This window comes from Entelurus aequoreus, linkage group LG05 (genome assembly GCF_033978785.1).
Source record: "Entelurus aequoreus isolate RoL-2023_Sb linkage group LG05, RoL_Eaeq_v1.1, whole genome shotgun sequence".
NCBI lineage: Eukaryota > Metazoa > Chordata > Actinopteri > Syngnathiformes > Syngnathidae > Entelurus > Entelurus aequoreus.
In genome coordinates, this window is record NC_084735.1 from 78,688,151 (window position 1) to 78,699,297 (window position 11,147).

At 36.7% G+C, this 11,147-nt stretch overlaps 1 protein-coding gene across 3 annotated transcripts in view; it reads left to right on the forward strand.

The window, feature by feature from the left end:
- gria4b (glutamate receptor, ionotropic, AMPA 4b) overlaps positions 1-11,147 on the forward strand; it is a 330,486-nt gene that overhangs the window by 205,333 nt on the left and 114,006 nt on the right. For all 3 annotated transcript variants that reach the window (XM_062048981.1, XM_062048980.1, XM_062048979.1), the window contains exon 4: positions 1,344-1,528. In XM_062048981.1, coding sequence (XP_061904965.1) covers positions 1,344-1,528 — 185 coding nt within the window. The remainder of the gene's footprint in view (positions 1-1,343; positions 1,529-11,147) is intronic.

The window sequence follows — 11,147 nt, forward strand, 5'->3', positions numbered from 1 at the left end:
AGCGAAGCTAGTGTCGTTTGCATTAGCTAATATGTGTTGCGACACATTGAGTGTCTGTGTTAGTGTCATTAGCTTACAACTACATTCTTTTTGTATTGTTTCAGTTTCGCAAATTCCTCAGTAAATTCACCGAAACGTCACCGTGGAGTTACTGAGCCGATTGGAGAGCTAGCTTTCGCAGCTACGATGTTACGGCTGCTTCCGCAATAAGCTCTCCTGAGTTGTAACAATAAATTTAGTGATCAAACACAAGTCAAAGTCTTTCGTATCCTTTGTGATATGCCTGGCATGTTTACATGCTACGATGGCTTCTATTGTGTTTGATCAGCCGTTTTACTGCCATGTTACTCACACTGTATGGAAACAATAAGGTGTGTAAATAAACATAACTAAAACTAAACTAAACCATTCCATGTGTGATGTCTGTAGGAGTGTTGTCATGCATATTTGTACGTGCTATCGTAATGTAGCGAAGCTAGTGTCGTTTGCATTAGCTAATATGTGTTGCGACACATTGAGTGTCTGTGTTAGTATCGTTAGCTTACAACTACATTCTTTTTGTATTGTTTCAGTTTCGCAAATTCCTCAGTAAATTCACCGAAACGTCACCGTGGAGTTACTGAGCCCGTTTAGCCGATTGGAGAGCTAGCTTTCGCAGCTACGATGTTACGGCTGCTTCCGCAATAAGCTCTCCTGAGTTGTAATAATAAATTGAGTGATCAAACACAAGTCAAAGTCTTTCGTATCCTTTGCGATATGCCTGGCATGTTTACATGCTGCGATGGCTTCTATTGTGTTTGATCAGCCGTTTTACTGCCATGTTACTCACACTGTATGGAAACAATAAGGTGTGTAAATAAACATAACTAAAACTAAACTAAACCATTCCATGTGTGATGTCTGTAGGAGTGTTTTCATGCATATTTGTACGTGCTATCGTAATGTAATGCAGCTAGCGTCGTTAGCTTTAGCTAAAATGCTAACACATTAGTATTATTAACTCACTTTTTTTAGTGAGCGGTTAGTTCATCCTGCATGTGTGTGCGTCATCACGCCCCCTAGTGGCCCGTGTGAGGGCTTGAAGAGGTGGAGCCGGGTTGCCAGAGTGCAGGTTAATCCACTAATTGGTAGCAAAGGGAGCTGGGATGCCAGATTGTGACGGCCACCAGGAGGGGCCGTTTAAAGGGTACATCTGTTCCTGCCGGGTAACAGCCGCCCTCACAGCTTCTTACTTTTATCCTCCCTGACACGTCTTCTGCCAACGCCAACGTGCCGCACCGCTCGCACACGAGAGGGTGAAAAAGTGACGCGTCGGATTAACGTCCGCGGCTTTGGCCTTCCAGGTTACGCCATCCTGCAGGCCATCATGGAGAGGGCGGGCCAAAACAACTGGCAGGTGAGCGCCATCTGCGTGGAGAACTTCAACGACGCCAACTACCGCCGCCTGCTGGACGACCTGGACCGGCGGCAGGAGAAGAAGTTTGTGATCGACCTCGAGGCCGAGAGGCTGCAGAACATGCTGGAACAGGTGATTGAGTGAAGGCCATTCTTACAAATGAGTTTGCATGTTTGTGTGAATCCGCAGCCTTGATAGCAAATTATGCGCATAGAAAAGTATGTAAAAAATATGTATTACTATTGTGGGACGCATTCTGAATTTTAAAGTCCATATTGTGGTATTATCATTATAATGATCATAGTGTGAATGCTCCAAAGCCTTCACACCAAAATGCATCTATTTATTATTCAACTTCATCTTATTATTATTCTTCTTCTCCACATTTCGGCGCACTCTACCTTCCACATTTTTCACCCGATTCCAACCGTTCCAACTTCAAACTGTTCGGCCTATTCGGGAATCGCGGGCTTTCCCTTGACAAATTCCAAAAATTCCCAGATTTCCCAGAATTCCAGGTTTTCCGGGACATTTTTTCCCATTCAAAATGAATTGGCCATTTTTCAAACTTCCAGCATTTCCACATTTTTCAACCTATTTAAACCATTCCACCTTCAACATATTCCACCATTCTGGAAATTCAAACTACTTTTTTTCCAAGTTCAAAAAAATTCCAGGATTTTCCAGAATTCCTGGTTTTCCAAAGCCCTATTTCTACCCTTTATTCTGGCGACTACTTCTCCCACATTTTTCAACCCACTTCACCGTCCAAACATTCCTCTTAATCAGGACAAAAAACAAAGTTGTTTTTTGAACCGTTAAAATTCCCAGTTTTTCCAAAATTCCAGGAATTCCAATACCATTTCTCAATTCAACATGTTACTAAATTCCAACTCCAACCATTTCAACACATTCAGACCATTCAAGTCTGTTAACATGTTCAAAAAAATTCCTGCATTTCCCGAAATTACCAAATTTTTGGGAAATTCCCATTGAAATCAATGGGACATTCTTCAAAGTTCTACAACTCCCACATTTTTCATCCGATTCAAACCGTTCCAACTTCAAACTGTTCGGCCTATTTGGAAATCGCGGGCTTTCCCGTGACAAATTCCAAAAATTTCCAGATTTCCCAGAATTCCAGGTTTTCCGGGACATTTTTTCCCATTCAAAATGAATTGGCCATTTTTCAAACTTCCAGCATTTCCACATTTTTCAACCTATTTAAACCATTCCACTTTCAACATATTCCATTATTCTGGAAATTCAAACTATACTTTTTTTCCAAGTTCAAAAAAATTCCAGAATTTTCCAGAATTCCTGGTTTTCCAGAGCCCTATTTCTACCCTTTTTTCTGGCGACTACTCCTCCCACATTTTTCAACCCACTTCAACCGTTCCACTGTCAAAACATTCCTCTTAATCAGGACAAAAAAACAAAGTTGTTTTTTGAACCGGAAAAATTCCCGGTTTTCCCAAAATTCCAGGATTTCCATTACCATTTCTCAATTCAACATGTTACTAAATTCCAACACCAACCATTTCAACTCATTCAGACCATTCACGTCGTTTAACATTTCCCGAAATTACCACATTTTGGGAAATTCCCATTGAAATCAATGGGACATTCTTCAAAGTTCCACAATTCCCACATTTTTCATCCGATTCAAACCGTTCCAACTTCAAACTGTTCGGCCTATTTGGAAATCGCGGGCTTTCCCTTGACAAATTCCAAAAATTCCCAGATTTCCCAGAATTCCAGGTTTTCCGGGACATTTTTTCCCATTCAAAATGAATTGGCCATTTTTCAAACTTCCAGCATTGCCACATTTTTCAACCTATTTAAACCATTCTACCTTCAACATATTCCACCATTCTGGAAATTCAAACAACTTTTTTTCCAAGTTCAAAAAAATTCCAGGATTTTCCAGAATTCCTGGTTTTCCAAAGCCCTATTTCTACCCTTTATTCTGACGACTACTTCTCCCACATTTTTCAACCCACTTCACCGTCCAAACATTCCTCTTAATCAGGACAAAAAACAAAGTTGTTTTTTGAACCGTTAAAATTCCCAGTTTCCCCAAAATTCCAGGAATTCCAATACCATTTCTCAATTCAACATGTTACTAAATTCCAACTCCAACCATTTCAACTCATTCAGACCATTCAAGTCTGTTAACATGTTCAAAAAAATTCCCGCAATTCCCGAAATTACCACATTTTTGGCAAATTCCAGTTGAAATTAATGGGACATTCTTCAAAGTTCCACAACTCCCACATTTTTCATCCGATTCAAACCGTTCCAAATTGAAACTGTTCGGCCTATTTGGAAATCTCGGGCATTCCCTTGACAAATTCCAAAAATTCCCGGATTTCCCAGAATTCCAGGTTTTCCGGGACATTTTTTCCCATTCAAAATGAATTGGCCATTTTTCAAACTTCCAGCATTTCCACATTTTTCAACCTATTTAAACCATTCCACCTTCAACATATTCCACCATTCTGGAAATTCAAACTACTTTTTTTCCAAGTTCAAAAAAATTCCAGGATTTTCCAGAATTCCTGGTTTTCCAAAGCCCTATTTCTACCCTTTATTCTGGCGACTACTTCTCCCACATTTTTCAACCCACTTCACCGTCCAAACATTCCTCTTAATCAGGACAAAAAACAAAGTTGTTTTTTGAACCGTTAAAATTCCCAGTTTTCCCAAAATTCCAGGAATTCCAATACCATTTCTCAATTCAACATGTTACTAAATTCCAACTCCAACCATTTCAACACATTCAGACCATTCAAGTCTGTTAACATGTTCAAAAAAATTCCTGCATTTCCCGAAATTACCACATTTTTGGGAAATTCCCATTGAAATCAATGGGACATTCTTCAAAGTTCCACAATTCCCACATTTTTCATCCGATTCAAACCGTTCCAACTTCAAACTGTTCGGCCTATTTGGAAATCGCGGGCATTCCCTTGACAAATTCCAAAAATTCCCGGATTTCCCAGAATTCCAGGTTTTCCGGGACATTTTTTCCCATTCAAAATGAATTGGCCATTTTTCAAACTTCCAGCATTGCCACATTTTTCAACCTATTTAAACCATTCCACCTTCAACATATTCCACCATTCTGGAAATTCAAACTACTTTTTTTCCAAGTTCAAAAAAATTCCAGGATTTTCCAGAATTCCTGGTTTTCCAAAGCCCTATTTCTACCCTTTTTTCTGGCGACTACTCCTTCCACATTTTTCAACGCATTTCAACCGTTCCACCGTCAAAACATTCCTCTTGATTATGACAAAAAACAAAATAGTTTTTTGAACCGGAAAAATTCCCGGTTTTCCCAAAATTCCAGGAATTCCAATACCATTTCTCAATTCAACATGTTACTAAATTCCAACTCCAACCATTTCAACACATTCAGACCATTCAAGTCTGTTAACATGTTCAAAAAAATTCCCGCATTTCCCGAAATTACCACATTTTTGGGAAATTCCCATTGAAATCAATGGGACATTCTTCAAAGTTCCACAACTCCCACATTTTTCATCCGATTCAAACCGTTCCAACTTCAAACTGTTCGGCCTATTCGGAAATCGCGGGCTTTCCCTTGACAAATTCCAAAAATTCCCGGATTTCCCAGAATTCCAGGTTTTCCGGGACATTTTTTCCCATTCAAAATGGATTGGCCATTTTTCAAACTTCCAGCATTTCCACATTTTTCAACCTATTTAAACCATTCCACCTTCAACATATTCCACCATTCTGGAAATTCAAACTACTTTTTTTCCAAGTTCAAAAAAATTCCAGGATTTTCCAGAATTCCTGGTTTTCCAAAGCCCTATTTCTACCCTTTATTCTGGCGACTACTTCTCCCACATTTTTCAACCCACTTCACCGTCCAAACATTCCTCTTAATCAGGACAAAAAACAAAGTTGTTTTTTGAACCGTTAAAATTCCCAGTTTTCCCAAAATTCCAGGAATTCCAATACCATTTCTCAATTCAACATGTTACTAAATTCCAACTCCAACCATTTCAACACATTCAGACCATTCAAGTCTGTTAACATGTTCAAAAAAATTCCCGCATTTCCCGAAATTACCACATTTTTGGGAAATTCCCATTGAAATCAATGGGACATTCTTCAAAGTTCCACAACTCCCACATTTTTCATCCGATTCAAACCGTTCCAACTTCAAACTGTTCGGCCTATTCGGAAATCGCGGGCTTTCCCTTGACAAATTCCAAAAACTCCCGGATTTCCCAGAATTCCAGGTTTTCCGGGACATTTTTTCCCATTCAAAATGGATTGGCCATTTTTCAAACTTCCAGCATTTCCACATTTTTCAACCTATTTAAACCATTCCACCTTCAACATATTCCACCATTCTGGAAATTCAAACTACTTTTTTTCCAAGTTCAAAAAAATTCCAGGATTTTCCAGAATTCCTGGTTTTCCAAAGCCCTATTTCTACCCTTTATTCTGGCGACTACTTCTCCCACATTTTTCAACCCACTTCACCGTCCAAACATTCCTCTTAATCAGGACAAAAAACAAAGTTGTTTTTTGAACCGTTAAAATTCCCAGTTTTCCCAAAATTCCAGGAATTCCAATACCATTTCTCAATTCAACATGTTACTAAATTCCAACTCCAACCATTTCAACACATTCAGACCATTCAAGTCTGTTAACATGTTCAAAAAAATTCCCGCATTTCCCGAAATTACCACATTTTGGGGAAATTCCCATTGAAATCAATGGGACATTCTTCAAAGTTCCACAACTCCCACATTTTTCATCCGATTCAAACCATTCCAACTTCATACTGTTCAGCCTATTCGGAAATTGCGGGCTTTCCCTTGACAAATTCCAAAAACTCCCAGATTTCCCAGAATTCCAGGTTTTCCGGGACATTTTTTCCCATTCAAAATGAATTGGCCATTTTTCAAACTTCCAGCATTTCCACATTTTTCAACCTATTTAAACCATTCCACCTTCAACATATTCCACCATTCCTGAAATTCAAACTATACTTTTTTTCCAAGTTAAAAAAAATTCCAGGATTTTCCAGAATTCCTGGTTTTCCAAAGCCCTATTTCTACCCTTTTTTCTGGCGACTACTCCTTCCACATTTTTTAACGCATTTCAACCGTTCCACCATGCAAACCTTCCTCTTAATTATGACAAAAAACAAAGTTGTTTTTTGAACTGGAAAATTTCCCGGTTTTCCCAAAATTCCAGGAATTCCAATACCATTTCTCAATTCAACATGTTACTAAATTCTAACTCCAACCATTTCAACTCATTCAGACCATTCGAGTCTTTTAACATGTTCAAAAAAATTCCTGCATTTCCCGAAATTACCACATTTTGGGGAAATTCACATTGAAATCAATGGGACTTTCTTCAAAGTTCCACAACTCCCACATTTTTCATCCGATTCAAACCGTTCCAAATTGAAACTGTTCGGCCTATTCGGAAATCGCGGGCTTTCCCTTGACAAATTCCAAACATTTCCAGATTTCCCAGAATTCCAGGTTTTCCGGGACATTTTTTCCCATTGAAAATGAATTGGCCATTTTACAAACTTCCAGCATTTCCACATTTTTCAACCTATTTAAACCATTCCACCTTCAACATATTCCACCATTCTGGAAATTCAAACTATACTTTTTTTCCAAGTTCAAAAAAATTCCAGGATTTTCCAGAATTCCTGGTTTTCCAAAGCCCTATTTCTACCCTTTTTTCTGGCGACTACTCCTTCCACATTTTTCAACGCATTTCAACCATTCCACCATGCAAACATTCCTCTTAATTATGAAAAATAACAAAGTTGTTTTTTGAACCGGAAAATTTCCCAGGTTTTCCCGAAATTCCAGGAATTCCAATACCATTTCTCAATTCAACATGTTACTAGATTCCAACCCCAACCATTTCAACTCATTCAGACCATTCGAGTCTTTTAACATGTTCAAAAAAATTCCTGCATTTCCCGAAATCACCACATTTTGGGGAAATTCCCATTGAAATCAATGGGACATTCTTCAAAGTTCCACAATTCCCACATTTTTCATCCCATTCAAACGTTCCAACTTCAAACTGTTCAGCCTATTCGGAAATCGCAGGCTTTCCCTTGATAAATTCCAAAAATTCCCAGATTTCTCAGAATTCCAGGTTTTCCGGGACATTTTTTCCCATTCAAAATGAATTGGCCATTTTTCAAACTTCCAGCATTTCCACATTTTTCAACCTATTTAAACCATTCCACCTTCAACATATTTCACCATTCTGGAAATTCAAACTATACCTTTTTTCCAAGTTCAAAAAAATTCCAGGATTTTCCAGAATTCCTGGTTTTCCAAAGCCCTATTTCTACCCTTTTTTCTGGCGACTACTCCTTCCACATTTTTCAACGCATTTCAACCGTTCCACCATGCAAACCTTCCTCTTAATTATGACAAAAACAAAGTTGTTTTTTGAACCGGAAAATTTCCCGGTTTTCCCAAAATTCCAGGAATTCCAATACCATTTCTCAATTCAACATGTTACTAAATTCCAACACCAACCATTTCAACTCATTCAGACCATTCAAGTCTTTTAACATGTTCAAAAAAATTCCCACATTTCCCAAAATGACCACATTTTGGGAAATTCCCATTGAAATCAATGGGACATTCTTCTAAGTTCCACAACTCCCACATTTTTCATCCGATTCAAACCGTTCCAACTTCAAAATATGCAGCCTGTTTGGGAATTGTGTGCTCTACTTCAACAATTGTAAAAAAAATTTCAGTTCAACTTCAGCATTGGAGCATTCACAAGCAATTCCTTCAGGAATTGCCTCAACTAGTATCATTATAATTATCATTATTATTACTTTCCAAGCCTAAAAAAAATTACATTTGATCAGTTTTCGTCACTTTTAAAATTGTATGAAACTATTTTTTAATTACAAGGTGTGTATAATGCAGTCCTTCTCAATTATTTCCTGTTACGCCTTGTGACTTTAAATAGTATAATTTGCATAACATTGTATACTTATCAATATTAAAGAAAACAAACATAGAAATAGATATAAAAACGAAGAATACATTTATTTACATAGTTTTTTAGCCTAACAGAAAATATTTAAACTTCATAAATTTGTCTGAAATAAAAAATAAATTAAAAAATTCTTGGCCAAAAAAAGTTAGCATGTGTGTAAGTAAGCATGCTAACAGTTAACACAGGGGAGTCAAACTCATTTTAGCTCAGGCCGCATGGAAGAAAATCTGTGCACACCCGAGCCGGACTATTAAAATCATGGCATTAAAACTAAAAAAATGAAGACAACTTCAAATTGTTTTCTTTGTCTTATTTTGGCTAAAAATAGAACAAACACATTATGAAAATATTACAATAAAAGTATAGAAAAAACTACCGGCAGCGGTAAAGTTTAGATCCATGAAGGAAAGAGGAAAGTGAATGAATGTTTATAACTGAATACATTTACATATGCATAAAAATGTGTTGTCTTTTTTTTTATTTCTTTTTTTAATTAACGTTTATGAAAACCTTTTTCCAAAACACAATACAGAATGTGAGTTATAACAGGATAATGCATACATTTATCATTTGTTTTCAAAACGCTTACAAAAAAGTGGGACCCCAAAAATTTACTGTGGGACCCCTATTTTATGACTTGATGGGGTCCCCGGGACCCCATTTTGAAAATTCCTAGCGCCAACACTGATGGAGTATCGGTGCGTGCAAAACAGCAGCAGGCGGCTGTGGCCTGCGGGCCGGATTCTAATACTAATGAAATATCATCCCGGGGGCCATAGATAATTCACTTTGACACCACTGAGTTAACATGCACCACGTTATATGAGTCTGAGTCGTTTGGCTGCAATTTAGCTGAAAAAAAGAGCTTTCTAATGTTACTAAGGCTGCCTGAGGCTGAGCCAATCATTAGTTATGATACTGGACATGGGAGATGTAAATGGAGTATAGTTGGCGGTTTTTGGATGTTTTCGAGGGCTATTTAGGCGCAATAGATTACTCTCATTATCTGCATTGTTAGCCACCTTGTACTTGCCTTATTTTACATTTTAGAATGCATGAAAAAAAAGAAAATTATGTATTGTGAATGATAGGCAAAATTCCCTTAAAAAAAAGTGCAGTTCCGTTTAAGGACTATTTGTTTCTTAAATGGACAAAAAACAAATGTCCACTGCAGAGGACATACGCCAACATTCAATATTCCTAGGATTGATTTGGTCCCACTGACTCCTGTTAAAACACCCCATTTGCTATATTTTTTGCATTTCATTTATTCATTTCTTTCAGGCAATGACATAAAAAAAAAAAAAAAAAAGAAGTACAAAGTAGACAACACGTAATAATATAAATTAATATAATGCAAAAGGTAATATACAGTATGTAAGCATGATGGTCCAGGTTTGCCTGAAAGGGAGTGGAAAGAATATAATTTATTTAATCCCACCCCCAGTTGTCCATTCAGTGATTAATACATTGAGTTTCACTGTTACTTTATTTAAGGATTATAATACAAATGTTGCACCATGGTGGCATTACCACAGGTAACAATGATTATTACACTGTAACAACAATTTGCATCAACAATGTAGGAAGAATGAACATACCAACAATGGTAATAGACAACATAGCAATAAAGACAACATAGCAATAATGGTAATAGACAACATAGCAATAAAGACAACATAGCAATAATGGTAATAGACAACATAGCAATAATGGTAATAGACAACATAGCAATAATAGACAACATAGCAATAATGGTAATAGACAACATAGCAATAATGGTAATAGACAACATAGCAATAATAGACAACATAGCAATAATAGACAACATAGCAATAATGGTAATAGACAACATAGCAATAATGGTAATAGACACCATAGCAATAATAGACAACATAGCAATAATAGACAACATAGCAATAATGGTAATAGACAACATAGCAATAATGGTAATTGACAACATAGCAATAATGGTAATAGACAACATAGCAATAATGGTAATAGACAACATAGCAATAATGGTAATAGACAACATAGCAATAATGGTAATAGACAACATAGCAATAATGGTAATTGACAACATAGCAATAATGGTAATAGACAACATAGCAATAATGGTAATAGACAACATAGCAATAATGGTAATAGACAACATAGCAATAATAGACAACATAGCAATCATGGTAATAGACAACATAGCAATAATAGACACATAGCAATAATGGTAATAGACAACATAGCAATAATGGTAATAGACAACATAGCAATAATTGACAACATAGCAATAATGGTAATAGACAACATAGAAATAATGGTAATAGACAACATAGCAATAATAGACAACATAGCAATAATAGACAACATAGCAATAATGGTAATAGACAACATAGCAATAATAGACAACATAGCAATAATGGTAATAGACAACATAGCAATAATGGTAATAGACAACATAGCAATAATGGTAATAGACAACATAGTAATAGACAACATAGCAATAATGGTAATAGACAACATAGCAATAATAGACAACATAGCAATAATGGTAATAGACAACATAGCAATAATGGTAATTGACAACATAGCAATAATGGTAATAGACAACATAGCAATAATGGTAATAGACAACATAGCAATAATGGTAATAGACAACATAGTAATAGACAACATAGCAATAATGGTAATAGACAACATAGCAATAATAGAC